Genomic DNA, 22746 nt, shown 5'->3' with positions numbered 1-22746 from the left:
GGCCGCAGCTATACCTACGCAAGCAGGGCACTCCAGGCCTGGGGTCCTGCCGACTTGCGCCGCAGGGCCACCTGACGCCTGCGGGACAGTGGGCGCACACAGGCGGGCATCGGCGCGCCAGCGGGGGTGCCCGAGGCTCTTCGGCCCCCCGCGCCGAGGTGCTGGCCTGGAGACCGCTGCTGGCTGAGGCGCCGATAGTAGCCGTGCAGGCCCCACAGGGCACAGTCATACACCACGTCAGCCGGGAGTAGGTGGGAGGAGGCCCGGCGCCGGCGCAGGCAGCGAAGCATGGGCGCGAGGGTGCCCTGGTGTGAGAAGGGCCCCAGTCTCCTGGTGCCTGGCTGGGTGACACTCGGTGCCGCAACGGCCACATCCTCCTCCTCGCTCATGCCTACGAGCCCTGCCAACAGCAGGCGTGTGCCCAGAAGCTGGGGCCCGGCCGCGGCAGGCTGCAGGGTGGGCCCCTCGTCCACGATGAAGCGGGGGTTGCAGGCAGGGGGCACAGTGCTGGAGCGCCGGCGGCTGGGAACCCGGACGCCCCCCCCACAGCTCAGGAGGCAGCCCTGGAGCTGCGCACTGGAGCGGCGCCGCTGTGCCAGTGAGGAGGACGCCTGCCCGGCGGGGGAGCGGCGTCGGGCCTTGCCTGTGAGCAGCCCCACGCCGCTGGGCTGCCGCTGGCCCTCCCCAGGGCCAGGCACCTTCCGCTGGAAGTGTGTCCTAAAGAAGGTCTCCATGGCAGGGGCAGGCGGACAGCTGTGGGGCAGAGACCGGGAGCATCAGGGGCTGTGCCAGGCTGGGGCCCGCCCTGCGCCCAGGCGCCCAGGCTCCGCCCTTGAGTGGACAAGGGACACAGGGAGGAAGGGGGAGGGTCCATGGCCTCTGACCTCCATCAACATGGTGTCTGAGGGTACCACGGAATCCTCAGGGGGCCCATCTTTGTCACGGGGGGGAAGCACTAACACGCTCCCCAGTTATACCCTATGCCGCCCCAGGAGTTATGGGGGAAGGGCTTCTGGCTCCCCATGCGGCTCCCCGTCCAGGCACCATACACCACAAAGCCCTGGCCTTTGGCTCCTTACCCTGAAGCTGATGGAAAAGAAAAAAGGAACTGGAAGCCCGCAGTCCTGGGTCCCAGGTTGCAGTTGGCCTCCTCAGACTGAGGGGCCAAGGAAAAGCCTTTTCTTTCCCTCTCTTTGGGCCTTTGTTTGGCTACCGACTCAGGGCAGCCTGGGTTTAGGTGTCCCCTCCCAGGACATGGCACAAACTAAGCTATGATAATAAAATGAGGCTCTCTGAAAAGAAATTCAGTCCGGTTATGCCCCTAGGCTCTCTCAGCCGCAAGTCGTGGGGTCAGGCTGAGAGGGCACTCGACGCGGAGAGGATGTGACTTAGGGATCAAAAGGCCCTGGGGACCAAGGCCCTCAAGACGGGGGAAGAGCCACCCCAGGCCTCACGCAGGGGCACCCTGTATGGGGAGCAACGAGAGGCCCGAGCCAAGAGGAAAGCGCTCTGGCTGTGCATCTCTAACTCTGAGGGGCTACAAGAAAGATCTTTCCTGTTCTAGACTGCTCTGTCTTACCGCGCTGCAGAGGCCTAGTACGCATCTCCCTCATCTCCCTCGTGTGGAAGTACCGGCTGCCCCCCCCCAATGCTAGAAGCTCCAATGCTCAGCCCAGAGCTCCCTCCTGAGGGAGGCAGGACCCACAGGACGATCCTTCCTCAAACCATCCTCCCTTGACCTGTGCTGAACACGGGCCCAGCTTCCTTCGCCAGCTCACCTACTCCTGGCTGCCCCTTCTTCACAGGCTGCTGGATTCCTGCACCCTCACTTCTGAACGGTGGGGGAAGGGCGGGAAGCCCGCTGGGCTTGGGTGGGGGAAGAGGACGGGAATGCCTTCAGAATGCCCAGGGATGCCTGTGCCCCGCCATCGGGTGATCTCCTGGGCCCTTGCAGCCACAGAGAGGTCCGAGCCACAGTCATGGGACACCTGCCCAGGCCCGACAAGAGAAACACGTCTGCCTGCTGAGGGCCCGGCAGAAGTCAGGCACGGCGGGTGCGAGCCTTGGACAAACGGGGGTGGACGCTAGGCTCGAGGACTCCGGCCCGGGCTGCGTGTCTACTGGCTGTTTCTCCCACTGCCCACTCACGTGGTCTGGGGGAGCAACGCCAGGCTAAAGCCCCGGATGGGTGTGGGGGTATTCAGGGAGGGGCACACGGAGCCAAGGTGTGGGGAGGCAGGGTGCCTGGGGAAGCAGGGTTGGAGACTGCCTGTTACAGGCAACCACCTCTGCAGGGGACAGGGAGAAGGGCAGGAGTTAAGCTGGGCGAGCAAGAGGACGGGCGTGGGCAGAGAGCTCCCGGCTTCCTAATGCAATCAGTATCATCACAGCTAACGTTTATTGAGCTCACCATGCGCCAGGCACTCTGCTAAGCCCTTCACAAGCACACGTGTCATTTTATAAGCCAGAGCGAAGCGGAAGAATAGGTCTGAATCCTGCCATGTTCCTGATGGGAAACTGAGGCACAAGGCGGTAACGTGCCTGAAGTCCACAGCGAGTCAATGGGGAGCCAGTGATGGAACCCAAGTCTGCGTGAAGGCAAAGCCTGTACCCCAGAGCAGCAGTGGAGAATAGGCTCCTTCCTTTTGGGCTACAGGGCTGGAGCTGAGTGGGGACAGCACAGGGAGGGGAGCCCTAATAAGAGCATCAACAGCCCCACTGACTGAAGACCTGCAGTGGAACGGCCCTGAGCTAAGTACTTTCATTTACCGTCACACTTGATCCCCAGCACAACCCTGTGAGGCCTGGACAGGCACAGCATGTGGCCCAGGTCACAAGACCGGTCAGCGGCAGGACCAGGACCCAAACCCAGGGCTGCCTGACTCCAGTCTGTTCAGCACCTGGGGAGAGAAGCCTGGAGGCCTGGCCGCCCACTGCTGCCTGGGCGCTGACTTGCCAGCGCTCCCCCAGGGTGTCAGCTTTCCCCAGCCGTCTGGTCAGGCCCTGTGACAGCTGCCCAGCCTGGAGGAGATTAGTCACCCGGACACACCGCCTGATGCCAGTGTCACCCAGAAAACAAAAGGCCACAGTCAGTAGGGGGGAGGTGCTGCAGGCACTCTGAACAGGGATGAGGTCTGGGCCCTGCCTGCTGCCCCAGACCCAAACCGACAAGAGGGGCCAGGGGTGGAGGCCGCCTCATGACAGGGCGGCAGCTGACAGGCGCTCCCACGGCGCTCTGGCCCACATGCTGCTGTACAGCCCCAAGTGCAAGCGTCCTGGGGCCTCATAGGCTGCCTGGCGGCACGGTCCCTGTAAGTGGGGAGCAAGGCAGGCTAGGCCAGGCCGGTGTTGGGTGACCGTCCCCACACGGGCCTCAGTTTCCTTGTTTGTCCAAGGAGGCTGTGAGACTGGCCAAATTGATCTTTTATGAGAAGGTGTCCAGCAAGGCACCCATGCCTCTGTGCTCCCAGTGCCCCCTCCCTCCCAGGCCTCAGGCTTCCTGCTCCTCTGGTCGCCATAGAAACCTCTGTCCTCTGGTCAGCAACAGCCTGATACCAAACTTCCGATCTCTGCTGAGGCTTCTCGTGGGTCCAATGAGAAGCCCTGGCTGGCCTCAGGCCTGTCCCAGCCCTTCCCCACAGCACAGCCCTGAGCGGTGGTATTTTCACACTGCGTGCTCTCCCATCTCCATCGTCGCACGAGTTACGAGTTACGTGGGGAGGTCACTGCAGGAGGCCCCACAGCGTTCTGACACCAAGAGCCGCGCACAACGTCTACCCCTCAGCCTTCTCGTGAGGGACCTGAGAGAAGCCTGTCACACCCAAAGGGGACAGGATGGGAAAGGACTCAAAGGCTCCATGAACCTCCAGCTGGCTGCTGAGAGCCTAGGGAGGGAGGACAAAGGATGCTACAGGAGAGACGCCCATGGTGGCATCCGGCCATGTGACCTGGATGACCAGCCCCCAGTGTGTCTACAGGCACCTGCCAGGGGGTGAGCAGGAATGCGTGCCCTGGCTTTGCTGGCTACTGGCTAGAAAGAACCAGACTCCCTACCTCCCAGCCCAGACTCTCTCATACCCTATGTTAGTCTCAAGTGGAAAAGCCCAAGGGCTTTGGAATCCTAATCTGCCATTGCTTTCCCGGCCATGGATCAACTAACCTTTCTGACCCCTCAACTTTCTCCTCTGCAAAATGGGGGTACTACCTAGTTCAGAAGGCTGGCGTAAGGGAGGTACCAATAAAGTACCTGGTGATACCTGGCAGGGGGCAGGGCCTACACCGTCAGCAGACACAAGGGCCTGTGGATCATGCCATCTCTTGGGGTTTGTCTCTGCCCGTGGCCAAAGTGGGAACCCAGAAAGAGAAGTAGGGGAACCCAGGGTGGTCACCACCCACCACATGAAGAATAGAGCCTGACAGCCAGAGTCACCTGGGGATCTGCTCAGCTGTGAGAGATGCCCTCTGCCCCTTGCACCAGGCCCGGCCCCCAGAGGTGCTCGCACAGGATACCCTGTGGGATGCAGCCGGTGTTCTCACTCCCTCAGGCTCCTCCCCTCAGGAAGGTTGGGAATGGTGCACAGTGGCCCCATTTCCAGCAGCCCCAGAGGAAGGGCCTGGAGTGGCCTCCCCAGGGAGATACTGGTCAGAAGCCACCTCTGGCTGCTCTGCTCCCACAGCCCCAAGGTCAGAGGGAAGGAGGTGGGGACAGTGGGAAGGGAGCACAACCTGGAGGCTGCTGAGACAGGGTCTTCCTCTCTGAAGGTCTTTACTTGCGGAGAGGAGCCTGCTCCCAGCAAAACAAAACAAATACACAGCGGGGAGCAGGTGGGCCAGCGCTGCACAAGAAGGGCAGCAAAAGCAGCCGTAACGTTTACCTGCACAGAGTCTGGTGGGCGCAGGAGCCCAGCCCACTCTTTCCCTTCCCTTCCCTTTTCCGTCAGCTTCAGAGCCTCATCCAGGAATGGTGGTGCGTGGACCCACCCAGATCCCTTCCTCCCCGGACCCACCCTGACAGATACAGGAAGGAGGAAGCAGAAGGCAAGGAAGGGTTGGGGTGGCGGGGGGAGTCCCCTTTGACCTGATCTAGAAGGCAGGGTGGCAGGCAGGAGGTGGGCGAGCGGGTGGGGCCCTGGGGTCCCTTGGGCAGGCGAGCCCCGGCTCTGGCTCCAGCTCCAGGCTGCTGGCCTCTGGCTGAGCAAGTCCTAGTTTGGAGAGCCAGCCGCTGTGGCTGCTGCTCTGCCCCCTCCCCCTCGCCACCCTCCTCCCCCTGCCTGAGCAGCCGTTATGAAAATAACCCCATTGGTAACCAACTGCACTTCCTCTCCCAGCGGAGGCTCCAGGCCCTGCAGCAGGCCGACGGCCGGTGGGCGGGCGGGCACACACGCATCAGCCCTGCCTCTTGGCTTCTCTTCCCAAAGTCCCCAGAGCCAGGCTGAGCAATAGCCTGGCGGCCTCCCCTCCACCCGGCACCCGGCAGAGCACACACAGCCCCTGCCTTGGCTCCTGGAGGTTTGGGGAAGCAGAAGTGGGGGGTGGGTCACGCCCCCTCTGGCCACCGTATGTCCTCTCGGACATCCGGTGGGATAGGTGTTCTGGGGTCTGGAGCAAGCATATGAGACAGCTAATCACTGGCACCCATCAGAATAACCACAAAAACATATGTGTCGAGGCTTTCACAACTTACAAAGCATGTTTTCACAAGCATTATCAGACAGGATGCTTATGATTCTCCCTCTCGGGTGGCATTATGGTCCCAGCTAAACCAAAAGGGCCACCTGAGGCTCCCGGAGGCCCGGGGCTGTCCGAGCTCAGAAGTGGCTAAGCTGGGGCTGTCCAACCCGGGTCTCCTGGCCTTGCCAAGGGGGCCTGCCAGAGCTGCCCTGGCTCGTGTCCCGGAGAGGCCAGCCCATGTCACACTCATGCTGTCCAGAATGCCACCCCTCTCCAGCTTACACTCCTGGCTCTCTAGGGTAGAGAGTGGCAGCCCTCAAACGTCCACCACCCCTTGACACTCTTTAAAATTACTGATGATCCCCAAAAGATTTTGTTTACAGGGGTTAGAGCTACTGCTATTTACCGTATTAGTAATTAAAACTGAGGGGGCACCTGGGTGGCTCAGTTGTTAAGAAGCTGCCTTCTGGGGGCACCTGGGTGGCTCAGTGGGTTAAAGCCTCTGCCTTCAGCTCAGGTCATGGTCCCAGGGTCCTGGGATCGAGCCTCGCATTGGGCTCTCTGCTCGGCAGGGAGCCTGCTTCCTCCTCTCTCTCTCTCTGCCTGCCTCTCTGCCTACTTGTGATCTCTATCTGTCAAATAAATAAATAAAATCTTAAAAAAAAAAAGAAGAAGCTGCCTTCTGCCTTCGGCTCAGGTCGGGATCGAGCCCCCATCGGGCTCCCTGCTCAGCGGGAAGCCTACTTCTCCCTCTCCCACTCCCTCTGTTTGTGCTCCTGTTCTCACTGTCTCTCTGTCAAATAAATAAATAAAATAAAAAGAAATTAAAACTGAGAAATTTAAAATATATGGACTCATCTAAAAACAATAAACTCCTGGGTACCTCAGTCTGTTAAGTGCCTGCCTTTGGGTCAGGTCATGATCGCAAGGTCCTAGGATCGTGCCTCCCGTTGGGTTCCCTGCTCAGCGGGGAGCCTGCTTCTCCCTGTCCCCCTGCTTGTGTTCTCTCTCCTGTGCTTCCCTCTCAAATAACTAAATAAAATCTTAAAACAAAAATAAAAACAAAACAAAACCCTCCAATAAACTCATTATGTGTTAACATAAATAACACATACTTTTCTTTTAAAACATAAACTGTATTTTCTAAAAAAAAAAAAAAAAATTAGCTAGAGGAGTGTCATTGTTTTAATTTTTGCAAATCTCTTTAATTTCTGGTTTAATAGAAGACAGCTGGATTCCCCAACTGCCTCTGCAGCCAGTCTGTTGTGATACATTTCGGTGGAGCATGTGAAGAAAATCCTGCCTCTCTCTGACATGTCGTTAGAAGAGAAGTATTTTGGGGCGCCTGGGTGGCTCAGTGGGTTAAGCCGCTGCCTTCGGCTCGGGTCATGATCTCGGAGTCCTGGGATCGAGTCCCGCATCGGGCTCTCTGCTCAGCAGGGAGCCTGCTTCCTCCTGTCTCTCTGCCTGCCTCTCTGCCTGCCTCTCTGCCTACCTCTCTGCCTGCTTGTGATCTCTCTCTGTCAAATGAATAAATAAAATCTTTAAAAAAAAAAAAAAAAAAAAAAGAAGAGAAGTATTTTAATGGGCTTTTCAGGCAGTGATGGATGTTCTTCTTTACCACTATATCACAATATGACAAGTGGTTGTTTCTTAAAGGTTAGTGGCTACGTGGAGTCTGAAACCGTATCAATGAACTTTTTTTTTTTTTTAAAGATTTTATTTATTCATTTGACAGACAGAGATCACAAGTAGGCAGAGAGGCAGGCAGAGAGAGAGGGAAGCAGGCTCCCTACTGAGCAGAGAGCCCGATGCAGGGCTCGATCCCAGGACCCTGAGATCATGACCTGAGCGGAAGGCAGAGGCTTTAACCCACTGAGCCACCCAGGCGCCCTATCAATGAACTTTTCACTCTTGTATTCTGAATTCTGTAACATCGAGCATTGGAAAATATATTTTACTGAGTTATGCAGATCTGCCAAATGTTGACACATTTCCTTATACAAAATCAAGAACTCACACTTGCTAACATCACCACTGGTCTAGTCAGAAAAGTCCTTAAAGTCCTGGGAAGCTGTCAGGCCCTAGACAGTGGATACAAGGTTTCTAAAATTCTCATTTTTGCTTTTCAAAGGCTCAAAGTTTACCATTAGCAACAAATACTGATACTGGTTTTGAAGTGGCAAGCTCACTTCATTCATTTCTGAGAAAATGTCTGCCAGATACCCAAGTCTGAAGACTTCTGTCTGGTAGGTGTTCTTTCACGTTAAAACGGTGTCCCTTAAAACACGTTAACTCGCACAGCTTGCGACTCAGCTACAAAACTGCTTTGCAAGGGGCGCCTGGGTGGCTCTGTGGGTTAAAGCCTCTGCCTTTGACTCAGGTCGCGATCCCACCTGGGATTGAGGCCGCATTTGCTCTCTGCTCAGCAGGGAGCCTGCTTCTTCCTCTCTCTCTGCCTGCCTCTCTGCCTACTTGTGATCTCTGTCAAATAAATAAATTAAAAATCTTAAAAAAAAAAAAAAACCCAAACCTGCTTTTCAAGACAACCGTCACAGTCCGGATTGCAGCAAAACTGCCTCCTCCACGCAGAACATGTGGAAAGAGGTAGACTTGAGGGTCTGGACTTTGTAAAGTCAATACTTTTTGTTGCAACTTGCTGTCGTGAGCGGGAGGCACACAACGGCTTCCAGTTAACATTGGGGCCACTGCCTCAGTTTGTGCCCAAGTTCCAAGCTGCTTCACACCACCCTCGCCTCTGCACCGTGGGTACGACTGTTAATGTGGTGAGAAGGGCACGAGCCAGGGCAGCTCCGAAAGTACAATTATGCGAATAGTGTTGATAGCGCCGACCCTCTGCAAGGGTCAAGGGCACCCCCAGGACCGTACTCTGGGAATCACTAGTTCAGAAGGAACTCCAAATCCTCCGGCCTGGCAAATGTGGTTTTGGTGCAGCAATAACTCAGCCTCCTATGCTGACAAAAACCGGGTTCCAACCCAGCCATCCTCTCCTCTGTCCCGCACTCTGGCCGCGCACAGCCTACCTTCTGCCTGGAATACCGGCCCCTTCCCCACTGCTCACAGCTGCCCCAGCCAAGAAGCACCACTCCCACCAGTCACCTCACACTACTTATTCGGCTTCTTCTCTGCCTCTGGATCCCTGGAGCCTTCATTCTTTCAAAATCCATATCCCTTGTTTCTCCCCCAACCCCACAGGCCACCAGGCCACAAGCTGCTGGGGGCCAGGGCCCAGGGGCCGTGCGTTGTCGGGGCCTGACCAGCACAGGGCCTGGCAGTGAGTCCAGTGTTTACCACTGATCGGCTCAGGAGGAAGGAAAAGGGAATTCCGTGGGGGAGGGGCGAGAGCCATGAGGGAAGAGAAGGGCTTCCTCTGCCTCGGGTACCGCACCCAAGGGCTGACCACAAGGCCCAGGCCGGCCCAGGCTGGCCCAGGCCGGCCCAGGCCACTTCTCTTTGTTGGGCACAAGGAGATGGCAACAGCTTTTGTTCTAGCAGCTACCTTCCTCTCCGCTCCAGAGGACCCGAAGAGTGACCAGCAGAGACCCCTGACGGGGCTGGGTGCCACTGCCCACTCCCGCTCTCCATGGCTTTCCTTGTGAAGCCTGGACAGCGGGATGTGGCAACATGAGGGTTGTGGGCAAGGAGGGGAGAGGAAGAGTGACTCAGATGCTTGGGGGCTGGGGCCAAGCCCCTGCTCTGAGCTCCTTGCGGAAGCATCCCTGGTCTCTCCTTGGTGTCCCGAGTCCCTGTCTCATGGTCCGGCTCCTGCAAAACCTGGGAGAAATGTCTGTGAAATGGCTGGCTCATTCCTTTAGGGCCTCCCCTCCAAGCCATCCTGCCACCGGCACCACAGGTCGTTTTAGAGCGCCCGCCGACCCAAATGGCCTTCCACTGTCAGGTGAGCACAACGCAAAGCCCTTGGCCTGGACACGACTGACCTCTCGGCCTCTTGTCGCATCTCTTCCGTACTTTCTTACATTTTATTTGACAGACACATAACGCGCTATGTGCCAGGCACTGTTCTAAGCATTTTACAAATTTAAAATCATTGAACCTCATTAAAATTAGTAGTAGCATTATCCCCATTTTATAGGTGAGGAAACTGAGGAACAAAAGATTAAATAACTTGCCTGTGGCCATACAGCTAGGAAGTGGCAGAGCTTGGGTTCCAACCCAGGAGTCTGCTCTAAGTCCATGCTCCAAACCCCTCACTCCCCACCTCTGGAAGAGTTCTCTGTGCTTGGCCTCTGGCACCCGGTAGTCTATCTGGAACGCCATTCCCCTCTTGTGCTTAGTGACCTCTCTCATCTTCTTCCTCTTGTCTTTTCAGAGTTGGCTCAGACACTGGCTCTGCTGGAAAGTTCCTCCCAGGCCCCTCTCCCAGGGGGTGGGGGGCGGGGTGGTGAGCTGCTCCCACGCTTGGGCCCTCTCTCTGTTATTCTCAGCCATTAGCGCTAGTTTGCAAGCCTGCATCCCCCACCAGACTGTGGGCCCCTGGAGACCAGGAATTGCCTGTAATTGCATCCCCAGGGTCTAGAAGTGCCGGACGAGGACCAAAGAGTAAATGGAGGAAAAAGTGAATGGTCCAGGCTCTGCTGCCTGGATGAAACTGAGAACACAGAGCTTCGGGCACACCGATCCAGAGGCTGGCCAGCTCCCGAGGCCTTCCCGCCGGCACTGGGGGACAAGTTGCTGGTTTGGGCTGCGCTCTTGTGTCTCAGAGGCACACACTGAAACTGATCCCTGACGGGGTTGCCCATATCTCTCTGTGTCTCCCAACACCCTGCTGGTGGCCCCCAGGTCCTTCTTCCCTCGTGGCTGTGGCTGAGACCTCTTGTTGCCTTCTCCTGTAACTGCAGCAGGCTCCCATTCCCCATCTGCGCAGAGCAGCACGCCCTGTTATCCTTCATTCAAAATTTAACTCCCGGGGCGCCTGGCTGGCTCAGTGGTTTAAGGCCTTTGCCTTCGGCTCAGGTTATGATCCAGGGTCCTGGGATGAGCCCCGCACTGCATGGGGCTCTCTGCTCAGCAGGGAGCCTGCTTCCCCTCCTTCTCTCTGTCTGCCTCTCTGCCTACTTGTCATCTCTGTCAAATAAATAAATAAAAATCTTAAAAAAAAAAAATTTAACTCCCTCTCTGACCTTTCTGTCCATGTTGCTCCCTCCTCCATCCCCTAGATCTTCTCAGAATCAGCTGTCAACCCCTCCCTCACGACTCCCCAGCCCTGCCTCCATGCACCACTCACGGGGCCTTTTCCTGCCTTTGAGGCAGACACTGTGCCTAAAATCTCTTGGAGAAGTTGCAGGAGACAAAGAGCTTTTGCGAGGATGTGGACCCAAAGGTCCAGAGGGGTTCCACCTCTGACCAGCTATAGGACCTCAAGTCAGGTCTCTCACCCTGAGCCTCGATTTCCTCACCCGATACCTGGGGTTAACCCCTCCCTGTCTTGCTCACAGGAGCTGGAAAGTTTGTTCATGGCGACCCATTCCTCAGTTGACCAAAACTTTCAAGACAGGAAATTAACTCCAGAGGCCTAAAGATTAGGACAGCCACTCTGGAGCATAGCTTGACAATGGCTGTCTAGAGGGAAGATACACCACCCTGTCACCAAGCACCAGCGGCCCAAAAACACGAGGAGCTGTGAACTGGAACAGTCCCTGAAGGACTGCTTCCATGGCAAAGACCCCGCCAGCGCCCGGACTGTCCATCAGCAGGGTACTGGGCAAACAGGCTGTCCGACAGTTTCGGAAAGGATTAGTACACTGCAGCCCAAATGGGCACACCAGAGCTCAGGTCTCAAGATGCCTGAATCTCCACAATGATATGGAGGAAAAAACCTGAATTCCGAATAGGTATAGCATGCCATTTAAATCCAGTGCAGAACCATACAGAACAGTACTACCTGTTGCTACAGACAGACACCTATGTAGGAAACATTTTTAAAAGGCCTGAGAATACAAACACCAAAACACAGGATTGCGGTTTCCTCTGGGGAGGGGCACATGGGGCCTCTACCTCCATCTAAAGCAGATACGGCACAACGGTAAGATTTGACCGAAGCAGTGGGTGTTTCATGATTCTGTACGCTTTTCTAATTGTAAAATATTTTGTGGTTTTTAAAAGATTTTTAAAATAACTCTTAAAAAACGCCCTCCCCAGCCCCTGAGGGAGAACGGCTCCCTGGGGTTGCCCTGCATCTTCCGAGGATGGGTTTCAGCAGCAGCACGGGACCCCAACTGTGTTCCTCACACTGTCTCGTAGTAGGAACCCCGTGTCTGTGGGGCCAGGTCTCCCCGCAAAGGATGCCTTCCAGAGTGGGGGTGAGCGGGTGGCAGGTTGTGTCAGTGGGGTGTCTGTGTGGGCTGGGGAGCAGGAACCAGCTTGCTCCCTTTCACAACCGCCCCCGCCTTAGTAAAATGTCAGCAAGCTGGGGAAGGGGGGGCGGAGAGCCAGGCAAGCTGTTAACCCGCGAGATGCCGACGCTGGGCGTGGGCGGCGCAGGCCCGGGCTCCCAGACAGCTATTCTGGCATGTGCTGGGATCGGGCTCAGCCCTGGCAGGGGAGAGGCCTCTGCGTGGGAGCTCTGGACTGGCGCTCTGCCAGGAGCAAGGGGGAGGAGGTCTTTGAAAGGGAGGGAGAGGGCTCTGGGGCCCTTCCTTTCTCTTCAGACCTCTCACCGTGAGGCGCTGAGTACAAGTGAGGCCCAGTGCACTGTGCTCTCCTCCCCAGCACCTCTCCCCAGGCCACAGGCCACAGGCCACCTGTGACCTCAGGGTGATATCAAGGGTTCCTCTGCACATGTCTCGAGGCTTCTGCAACCTGTGCTTTGAAAGCAAGACAAAAGATCACAGACTTGCCCCTCCACTCCGCACCCAGCTGGGGAGCCCAGGACAACCCGCTCACAACCCATTCTCCCTCATTCTCTTGTAGTCCCATACCCAAGGGTCCCCCTAGCCCAGCCTTGCTCCCCCTGTAGTTGGGATCCTGGTGGCAGTTCTCTCTTGGGGTCCAGGAGCAGGACGTCTCATGGGTCTTCACTCCCACACAAGACAGAGATCTCTTCATCTCATGGAGCACTCAAGCCCCTTTTTGGGCTCTACCAGTCTGGGCCTGGGAAACTAAAACAGAAGAAAAGGGTGCTAGTAAGTAGGACGGCCTGTGTTCTGAAAAGATCCAGTGGGAGCTGCGTGATTCCCAGGCCAGGCCTCTGACCTCTTTGAGGCTTTGTTCCTCATCTGTAAAATGGGAATAAAACCAACTAGGAGATTGTTCTAAGGAGTACATGAAACAACTGTTAACGGGCAGACAAAGATGAGCTGGCACATGACATGCCTGGATGCAGGGGAGTGTGGGGGAGGGCAGGAGTGGTCGTGTCCTCAGCCTCCCCCTCCTCTCCCTGGGCCACAGAGCCCCTGGTCTCACCCAAACCTGCTCTTCACCACCTGACTGGGTCCCTTGTGTCTCAGCTGAGGAAGGGGGCAAAAAGGAAAGAGGGCAGATGGATAGCTAGTTCCTTGAGGTCACCTCGTCACTGCTCAGGCCTACTCTTCTCCACACGAAACTACCTTCCAAGGCTGCCAGCCCTGACTAGAGTGCCAGGCAGGTCCCATGCTGAGAACTCTGGGGGTGCCCTAAGGGTATCAAGGCCTCCACAAAGGAAACAGAGGAAGCAGTCCAGGGGAGCAAGAAATGAGTGCTTGGCACCACCCACTCATCTCACCCAGGAACAAGGGCCGCTGCTAAGCCTAGACACAGGTGCGACAGCTTTCCCTTCTTACCCACGCCGTCTCCCGTGATGACTTTGAGAACTACTCAGGTGGTGGCAGCAGCCTCCAGAAGGAGAGGCAGAGGGGGCAGAGAGGAGGACAGGTGGAGGTGGGGTGGAATGTGCTGGATAGGGAGGATTCCTCAGAACACAAGGAAGGCTGTGGGGTCCTAAGATGTGGTACAAACTGACCTGATACTGGAGTCAGGGGACTGGTGCTGGGGTCCCAGATAACCCCTAGCTGGCTGTGAGACCTTGGCCCAGTCAGGGCCACATCACTGGGCCTCAATGTTTAGGGCAGGGAAGGGGCTGGGCCAGGTGCTGTGGAGGCTCCTGCAGGGCCTGCCTTCTGCCTCTTTCTGACCGGCTCTGTCCTGGCAGGCGGGCTATCAGGTAACCGGCCAGTGGGCGGTGGGTGTTTGGTACAAGTGGACTGGCTCCAGGAAGAATCTCCCCTTCCACCTCCCTCTCCACAATGGTAGCTGTCGCCCCCCTGTGTCACTCTAGCAATACTGCAAGGACAAGTTGCCGTTCAGCTTCTGGACCTTGAAACTCTCTCCAGCCTTTGCAGGGATATAGGGACCCGACCTCTGCTTCTCCTGGAGCCCAGCACAGGCCAAGTCTCAGAGCCAGTGAGCCCACTCACTTCTCCTCTGCTTGGGGGGAATGACTGGTAAATTCTGGAGAGGGCTCCAGGAAGCCGAGGAAGGTGGGTCTGATTCTCTTTCCCCTACCTCCAGCTGCCCAGGGCCAAGGCTTTCTGACTAGGGTCACTCAGTCCTTCTTCCATCCTTGCCTGGGAGGACACCATTCTCCTGCTCTTTTTGGGAGCTGGGGCAGCTCCACATCCTGAGATCTGACCTTTTTGGAGTATGGCACAGACAGAAATTGACAAGTGTTGCCCATCCCCTCTCCTGACTTGTAAGCCAGAGACTCAGGCGGGTGTGTGGCAGCAAAGGAAGATAGAGAGAGAGAGAGAGACCGACCCATTCCAGTTCCTGACCTCCACCAGCTCCATGCTCGCACATGACATTACCGGTGGGGGTGGGGGTGGGGGCGTGCACAGCAGAATGGGGTAAACTGACACACAGCTCAGCCACTGGGGTCACTTTTTCTTCTCCAGCTGGCAGGAACCCAGGGACTCTGACTTGCACCTGGGCCACTCCCAGTATTAGCCTGAGTAGGACAAACCACTCGAAGAGGCCCCTTTGCTCCCAGACATCCTGGCACCACGGACAGGGGTTCTTGCTCTGCAAGAGGCGTCCCTCAACATGTGCCGCCCAACCACTGCAGAAACCAACCCAAACTTCAGCTCAGGCATCCCAGCGGGCACCCTCTACCGGTCTGGACTTCAAGGCCCGGCTCACTTGGGGCCGTGCAGCATCACCTCTCAATGGGACCTATTGTCTCAAACTTGTTCCACAGGTGCATTTCATGCCCTCTGGGAACTAAGGACTTTGAGCACTAAGGAAGGGCAGGGGCGGCAGAGCCAATGCTCAGGCTCCCAGGGGCTCTGGAGGCCCAGGCTCCTTATGGCTGGGTGTGTGAAGTGCCAAGTAATTTCTGATGGCCCTGAGGTGCAAAACCAGTTAATCCACAGGCTGTGGGACCTGCCCAGGGTCAGGCTGCTGGGACCAGGCCAGGGGCTAAGTGAGTCCTCTCTCTAGATGTGCCCTGGAAGAGCAGGAGGGGACAGGAGTCAATTGCCTCCCACTTGTGACTGACTACCCCCTAGGCCAATAGGATCTGAAGGATAAGGACAGAGGAAAACCCATTTGTCCTGGGATCAGGGCAGGGCCTATACGGACTCTTCCAGGAGGAGCCGATGGTTCCCAGCAAGGATCCATGAGGTGGAACAGGGCTGGATCGTAGCCTAGCTTTTGTCTTGCTATGCTAAGACAGAAGAGGTTTTTACCACTCCCCAGATCCCAAGAGGGTGAAACCAGTTGTGGGGGTCCGAGATGAGCTTGAAGGAAAAACCTCTTGAAGGAAGATGACAAAGAGGCTGCCGTTCAGAGACTGTTCTACCTGCCCAGCTCGGGGATGGCAAACGCGCGGCCTGGATACCACCACTACCCCTTCCAAGCCCACAGCAGAGTGCTGATTATAGAACTCAACCACCAAGCCAAGATCAGAATGCAGCAGCCACCACCAATCTATTTGTTATCTTTGGTCCTCCTTTCTAGCCACTGTCAATTCACTTATCAGGTCCCTCAGCCCCAAGGTGTGAGGATGGCCTAAATGCAGAAGGTGGAAGCCCAAGGAGAAGCAAGAGCCTGGTTAAGGACGAACATGGAGCCTGAGGAAAAGATGGAGGTGAGGGGCTGGCTTCAGCTAGAGCACTGGAGACTTTCACCTGAAAACGGAAACCAGCAAAGGTGGCTGGATGAGATAAAAAACATTAAAGGCGCAAGGCCCAAAACAAGTGTACTATTCCAAATGTCTGCCCCTCCCTCCAACCCAAGCAAGGCGGAGGGGGTCAGCCCCAGTGGGCTTCTGATTCTCCGAGCTCCCAGGCCTGTCAGGAGAGTCTTTTCCCTCACTGCCCTCTCCCTGGCTATGGGGTCTCCAAATATATTCATTTCTGAATGCCCCACTGCCCAGCACAGCTACTACACAGAGACACTCCTTACATGCTTCCAGAGATGGCTGTTTCATTTTCTTCCCATTAAGCGCCTATCAGATCACTTACCATCCCCAGAGTGATATCATACTTTGGTCCTCAAACCCAGGAGCATATTAGAAACACTTGTGAAGCTTAAAAACAACAACAACAACAACAACAACAAACCCCGCCCAGGCCCCATCTCCAGCCCTGATGAGTTAGGCATGCTAAGGATAAGATCTAGAAATCTGAATTTCCTAAAGCTCCCTAGGTCATTGTGATGTTCTGTTCAGGAACCTGGTCTAGAGAAAGGGTTTTGGACTGCAGTTCAAACTCTATCTCTCCTTTTTCCTTGCTGTGTGATTCTGGGCAAACCACTTATGTCCTTGAGCCTGTGTTTTTCCTCATCTATAAAAATGGAAAAGTCACACCTCTCCTGCTTAGAGAATTACGTAAAGGTATTTGTTGGTTCTCTTGCTTCTTGTTCTTTCCCCCCTGAACGTGCCTGAGGTTCACCCCACCTGCACTAACCTGTGCCCTTCAGGAGGGGCACAGCTACAGGTCACAAGAGCCCGACACTTGGTACCCTGTGGGCAGGGACAGGAAGCCTCTGGCGGAGCCCCTCCCTCCCCCTCCGGAGCCTGTGAACACTGGAGGCTACATCCTGCAGGGCTGGGTGTAAACTGCTCCACCTTGTAGGGCTGTGGGTGACAGAATGAGGTACTGGACGCCTTGCACCCTGCCCCGTTTTATATGGCACCGAAGCTTGTGTGGCTTCCCAAGAGCCCACGGAGCTCCATCTGGCAGTGTGAGAATCCTGATCTCTGGGTGTGCTTGGTGACACAAAGAACAGGGCCCCGGCCACGGTAAGGCTGGCAGAGGGCACAGGTCAGCATTACAGGTTTGCCAAGCCGCACAGCAGGAGAAAACTGCCCATGTTATTGGTGGGTAAAGTCTACCCTGGGAAGGGTCAGGGCAAAGCTCGGGGAGGGGGTGTGCCGAATGCCACAAAGCCAGGGCAACTGAAGAAAAGTGAGAGGGAGGCTTTGGGCAGGCTCCAAGTGGTCAGAGTCCAGCCTGAGTTGGCTCTGGGGTCCTTAGCTGATTGGCTGCAAGCTCCGTGGCCAATGAGAAGGGCAGGGGTCAGTCAGGAAAAAGCCCAAGGAGCCAGGTGGGGTCCTCGTGGGGCTCCACCTTCCCTCACCTTACACCAGGGCTGCATGGCAGGAAGGACTCCCAGCCAACGCGGGCACACATGCCATGAGCCGCCTGCCTTCCACCTTTCCACACCCTCCCCCAGTTCCTCAGCAGAGTCCTGGTCAACCCTGTCCCAGGCATAAGACAGTGACATTTGGTGTGCCGGAGGAGGAGGAGGCAGCACGGAGCCTGAAGAGCCACAGCGCAGATTTCAGACTGCTGCCCACCCCATCCCTCACCCAGCAAGAGCGGGATGGGGGTAGGGGGAGCAATGCCTACCGCATAGCAGAGGTAGAGGATAGGGTCTCTCCACTGATTAAGAGCAATATAGAACAGGTGGCCAGGCACCCCCAACCTCAAGGAGAGGCTTACAGTGATGAGCAATTATCTCAGTTGCCAGTGTTCTGGGACAGCCAGTATCAACAGAGGCCATGTTCTGCAGATGCCGTGCAGTGGCGGTAGGCAAACGGCCCCACCGAGGCGCAGGGGTTGGGGGCGGCCGTGACACCTTCCCCACTTCACTGCAGCCAGGGGGCTCAGAGGAGGCCCTGTTCTCTCAGTGCCCAGAACGGGTGAGCGGCCAGTCAGGGGGGACCCTACCTGCTGGTCCTACCCCGCAGGCAAGTTGGAAGCAGACCCTGCCTTGGTACCACAGAGGAGGCGCGCTAAGCCGCGGGTGCCAGCGAATGACTCCCACCCGGTGCCAGTGCCGGGACTCTAGGAGCTGACCCCGACGCGGAGCCAAGCCAACTCAGCCCATGCGGCCGGCGCCGGGCGAGACCTCCACTCGCTGTCAGTCCGGAGACGGCTCCTCCCGGAGCCCGGCGCGGTGTCCGACCGGTGCCGCGGTGCCCACCCCGCTGCCGCCGCGCTCACCTGTGCCCGAAGAGACGCAGCCCGGGGAAGCGCCGCTTGTTGAGGCGGCGCGGCGCCTTGTCCGGCTCGGGACCCGCGTCGTGCTCGGAGCCACTGGACGAGGCGGAGGCCGACTCCGAGTCGCTGCTCCGGGCCTCGGGGCTGCCGTCCCGCGGCTCCATCCGGCCCTAGCCCCGGCCGGCCGCGGGCCCGCGGGAGACGCCCATGCCGGGCCGGCGGCCGGGGCTTAGCACGCCGGCTCCGCGCCGCCTGCAGCGACCATGGCGCGCCCTCGCTTCGCCCGCCCCGTGCCGCGCGTCCCCGCGCCCCACGCCCAGGTGCCCGGGAAGCGGCCGCCGCCGCTCCAGGAAGTGCCGCCAGCCGCGGCCGCAGGACCCCGCATAGCTGGCCGGGCCGCTGCCTGCCCGCCGCCGAGCACGCCCCCTCGGCTGCGCGGCGGCACCGGCTCGCGGCGCCCTCTGCCGGCCGCCGGCCGCGCTACCACACGCCTCGGCGGCCAGGAGAGGGCGGAGCCCGGGAGGGGCGGGGCCCCGGAGGTCCCGCCTCCCCACCCCTAGGCTGGTCCCCCTGGATCCTACAGTATCTCCTGGGGTCTCACACGCGGGCACACCCAGGCACACACGATCTTTTCCTCCCCTCAGCCCCGCCCTGAACAACCCACACGCTCACGAGTGAACCCCTGCGAGGGCAGCTGTCACCACCATTCTGCCCCAGCCACACCGGTGCGGACACCTCTCTTGCACACCCCGTGCCTGCTCACAACCACTCATACAGTCTCCGCCCTTACCCCCTTGGCTCTCCCAAATCACACCCCCAGGAACATAAGTCACATAGTCTTCCCAGTACACGCAGAACACACACGCCTCTCACACACACTTCTGCTCACTCATTACTTAAACTAAGAACACGTCTCACCCCGGCATCACACTCAGACATATCTCACCCCGGCATCACACTCAGACATATACATACCAGGACCAAAGTCACTTAGTGACCCTAGCACACGCCAACAGAGAACATACACGGTTCTCATACAAATTCATCTCCTCAGCTGTTCACAGTTGTTTCCAACCCTTTTGGACACGCCTAACACAATCGTTGTTTTCCCACAACAATATCCAATAGATCCTGTCCATCTCTTACACTATGGGAGTCACCCGCATGCCTCTTACACACTCATACAGATGCACACATAAGGGCCACACTCTCATTCACCAAGATAGACACCCACAGGGAACATACACATCTTTCTCCTGCTCACAGGTCCCCCCCCAGAAGAACAGTTATGGTGGCCACGTCCCTCTTGTACACGTACCATCCACCCAGAAACATACCTCGAGGATGCACACACACACACACACACACACACACAGCCCCAAAGGCAGCAGAGGTCATCACCCTCTAGAGATGAGGAATGCAGTTGGAACCAGAGGAGTCCCCTGGGGGTGGTACAGCCAGGACACGTGCTGGAAACCAGCAGCTGGGCAGCTTCTGACAGCCCCTGCAGGGCTGACCAACGGAGGCCAGGAACCTGGAGAACATGGTCCTCTTCCTCCCAAACTCTGCCACCCCGATGCCCACATCAGTTGCCCGCTGTTTCTGTTAGCTCTCCTCTCTGCAAAGCCACATCCTGTGTCACCTTCACTTTCACCCTCTCCAATGGGCTTCGTGGCAGCCCATTTTCCAGCCTTACCCAGCCACGTATAACCAATGCTCAGGGCTGTGACCTATGGGCATGCCTGTGGTTTTGAGAAATAGCCGGCACCCAGAAGCTCAGAACTTTCTCCCAACGTCCTTCAAGATTCCTGTGGGCCTGGAGAAGGTCTGACCTGGGAGGTCGGCACAGCCTTCCAGCTAGCAGACGTGCCCGGGGGGGCCAGGAGGAGGGCAGTGAAATCCCCAAGTGGGCCTGACACTGTCCTTCTGGGGTGCATGGGTCCCTCTGAGGAAGTTTCCCAATGGTTCAGACACCAAGCTCCGAGGGAGGAAACCAGAGAGGCAGCTGGAGACCCCACTGAGTTTGCTTACACAGCCTTACAACGCCCAAAACCGCACTCCCGCAGGGGGCTCTTCTTCCCAGCCCCTCTGCTGTTAGCTCACCTCAACAACCCAGCCTCCCGCACACAGTCCCCCAACAACTCAAACATCAGAAATCCCCTCACCCCGTCAAGAGCCCCTTTGTCCTTTTTTGAGCCTCTGCAGAGCCGCTGGACTACAGGTGGGCAAGCTCACGTTTGCCACCACCCCCAGCCAAGAGAAAAGAGGACTCAGAGAGGGCCAGAGGTCCCCGTGCCCATTCCTGGGCCACCTCGAGTACCTACTGTGTCCGGGGGGCCTCGGCTGGGATCTGTGGCACGTCCCAGGAGCGGTAGCGCCACATCTGCCTCAGTGCCCCTGGCTTTTCCCCTTCTTCTGTCCCCAGCGCCTCCACGGGGCCCAGAGCTGTGGCCTCATCGCAGCCTCCCCCGGTACTGTGACCAGCCCCCAGTACGCTCATCCTGCCCGGCGACTCTCTTCCTCTTTCGGCACTTCCTGACCGGGGGGCCCTGTAAGAGGCCGGCCGGCCGGCTGCCCCAGAAGAGGACCAAGGCCTCGCAGGCGCCTTCCGCTGGCTGGGGCAGGAGGCTGGCTGGGAAGAGGAGCTGCATGGGAGGGCGGGAGGCAGGTGAGGACAAGCCCAGCCCAGCAGCCAGGAGACAGCCCGAGTCAGAGGCTGCCCATCAGCCGCCAGGCTTGCCTGGGCTGGAATCTGAACCTCAAGCTTCAGTCCAGCCTTCCTCTCCATTCAGACTCTCTGTGCTCTTCCCCTCTTGGTCCTGCTAAGATCTCCCGCTTCATCACAACTATGAGGGTAAACGGGCGGGCAGTGGACAGCCCCCACACTCCTCTCTCTCCTTTACACCTCTGCGAGCATCACACCATATAATGCAGGGCCAGGGCTCGTGGGACAGCGGCGGAGTGGAAGGAGTAACCAGAACAGAGCCAGAAGATGTGGGCTCCTGTCCTGTTTCTGCCACTTACTGGATCAGGTCAGAGAGGGTTACTTCTCTGAGTCATCTTCAACCCAATAAGGTAGGATATAAACAGACAGACGGAGGAATGTATGTCAGGGAGCTTTTCTGAGACTCAGTTTTCTTATCTGTAAAATGGAAGGGGGCGTGATAGTAATAATGGGGCCCATGGAGTTTAGTGAGGATTAAATAAGAGGTAAAAGGGTTTACAAATGAAACCGTTCAGTAAATATTTATTCAGTGCCTTCTATGCATCAAGCACTGTATCAGACCATATAATAATGAACGAGGAACAAGAGCTCCAACCTCACACAGCTCAGATTCTAGTGGGGAAGACACCTAGGAGACAAATAATACATGAAATAATGTCGCAAGTGCTATAGAGAAAAATGAAGCTAAAATGCAGGGGAAAGAGTTTGATGAGGACGAAAGAGTTTGGTCTCCTACTTGGGTAGGAGATCAGGGAAGGCTCCTCTGAGGAGGTGACATTTCAGAACAGACCTAAATGAATCAAGAGAGCAAATGACATGACTATTTGGGAGAACAGCATTCTAGGTAGAAGGAACAGATGCGGCAGAGGCCCTGAGTAAGGAAAATACTTGATATGTCTGAAAAATAGTAAAAAGGCCTGCTGGACTTTGAGGCCTTTTTGGAGATTTGGTAAATAAATAGTAAGGCATACACTTACTCTTTATTGTTAGGGTTGGTTCTGGGAGGGAAATCGTCCCTTCCTCAAGCACTCTTTAAATCACATTGCTCTGTAATTAGTTCTAGCTTTGTATGTGTTTGTTACCCCAGAAAAGCTGTAAATTTCTCGAGGACAGAAATGGTGTCAGTTCAGTTCAATAAACATTTACACTACAGAACTTGCAGACACAGGAATGCACACGATGCCATCCCAGCCCTTGGAAACCTCCATCTGGTGCTATAGTCACCTTTGTGTCCCTCATGACATAATATTTCTCAATAAATATTTGTTTAATAAATCATGCTATGTCATGAATAATTAACACCCAGTAGTGATAAAACAATGGCTAATATTTCTTGGAAGAGTTCTGTGCCAGAAGCTTTGGAATCCTTACAATGACCCTATCCTGTTCTTTTCCTCCTTTTATAGATGGGGAAACTGAGGCCCAGAACTACTAAGCTCATTTGTCCAAGGTCACCCAGGTGGTAAGCTGTAGAATTAAGAACCTCACCCCAGAGTCTGTATCCTTCAGTAAGACATCCCTGGCCTCTCTGGGGTTGAGACATAGCATGGTGATTACTCTGAGGCTCGGCACTCCCGTTTCCACAGCTCTCCCTCCAACCCGTCATCTCTGAATTTCTCTGGGCAGGTCCTGTGTGCTGTAGCTCATCAGAGACTCTGCCAGCCAGGCCAAGGCCTCTTCTAGAAGGCGACTGTTGCAGGGCCGTTTACTCTTCTCCCAGGGATTCTGCAAGGAGCTTGAGCAGTTAAACAGAGGAAATGGGGCTGGGCTTGTTTTTAGTCTGAGGCTTCTGGCAGCCCTGGAGCAACAGAGAGCAGGAAATGTGACTCCTGAAGGGGAAACCAGACAGGCTGGAGGCTCTGAGAGGCAGAGCAGTCCTGACTGTGGGAC

The 22746-nt window shown here is 56.6% G+C and overlaps 1 protein-coding gene across 16 annotated transcripts in view; it reads right to left on the bottom strand.

The window, feature by feature from the left end:
• DGKZ (diacylglycerol kinase zeta) overlaps nucleotides 1–22746 on the bottom strand; it is a 41402-nt gene that overhangs the window by 11715 nt on the left and 6941 nt on the right. For 3 of the 16 annotated variants that reach the window (XM_047690747.1, XM_047690748.1, XM_047690749.1), the window contains exon 1: nucleotides 18135–18480. The exons of 2 other annotated variants lie outside the window; for them this stretch is intronic. In XM_047690747.1, the coding sequence (XP_047546703.1) occupies nucleotides 18135–18295 (161 nt within the window). In that variant the 5' untranslated portion in view covers nucleotides 18296–18480. Of the gene's footprint in view, nucleotides 1–14; nucleotides 4714–5077; nucleotides 5220–8203; nucleotides 8446–18134; nucleotides 18481–20455; nucleotides 20640–22746 lie in introns of those variants that run through there. 11 more of the 16 variants (XM_047690745.1, XM_047690753.1, XM_047690751.1 and 8 more) reach the window with 7 other exon arrangements.

The sequence above is a fragment of the Lutra lutra genome, chromosome 10, assembly GCF_902655055.1.
Source record: "Lutra lutra chromosome 10, mLutLut1.2, whole genome shotgun sequence".
NCBI lineage: Eukaryota > Metazoa > Chordata > Mammalia > Carnivora > Mustelidae > Lutra > Lutra lutra.
Note: the sequence above shows the minus strand (reverse complement) of the source record. Positions and strands in the feature narration are given on the sequence as shown.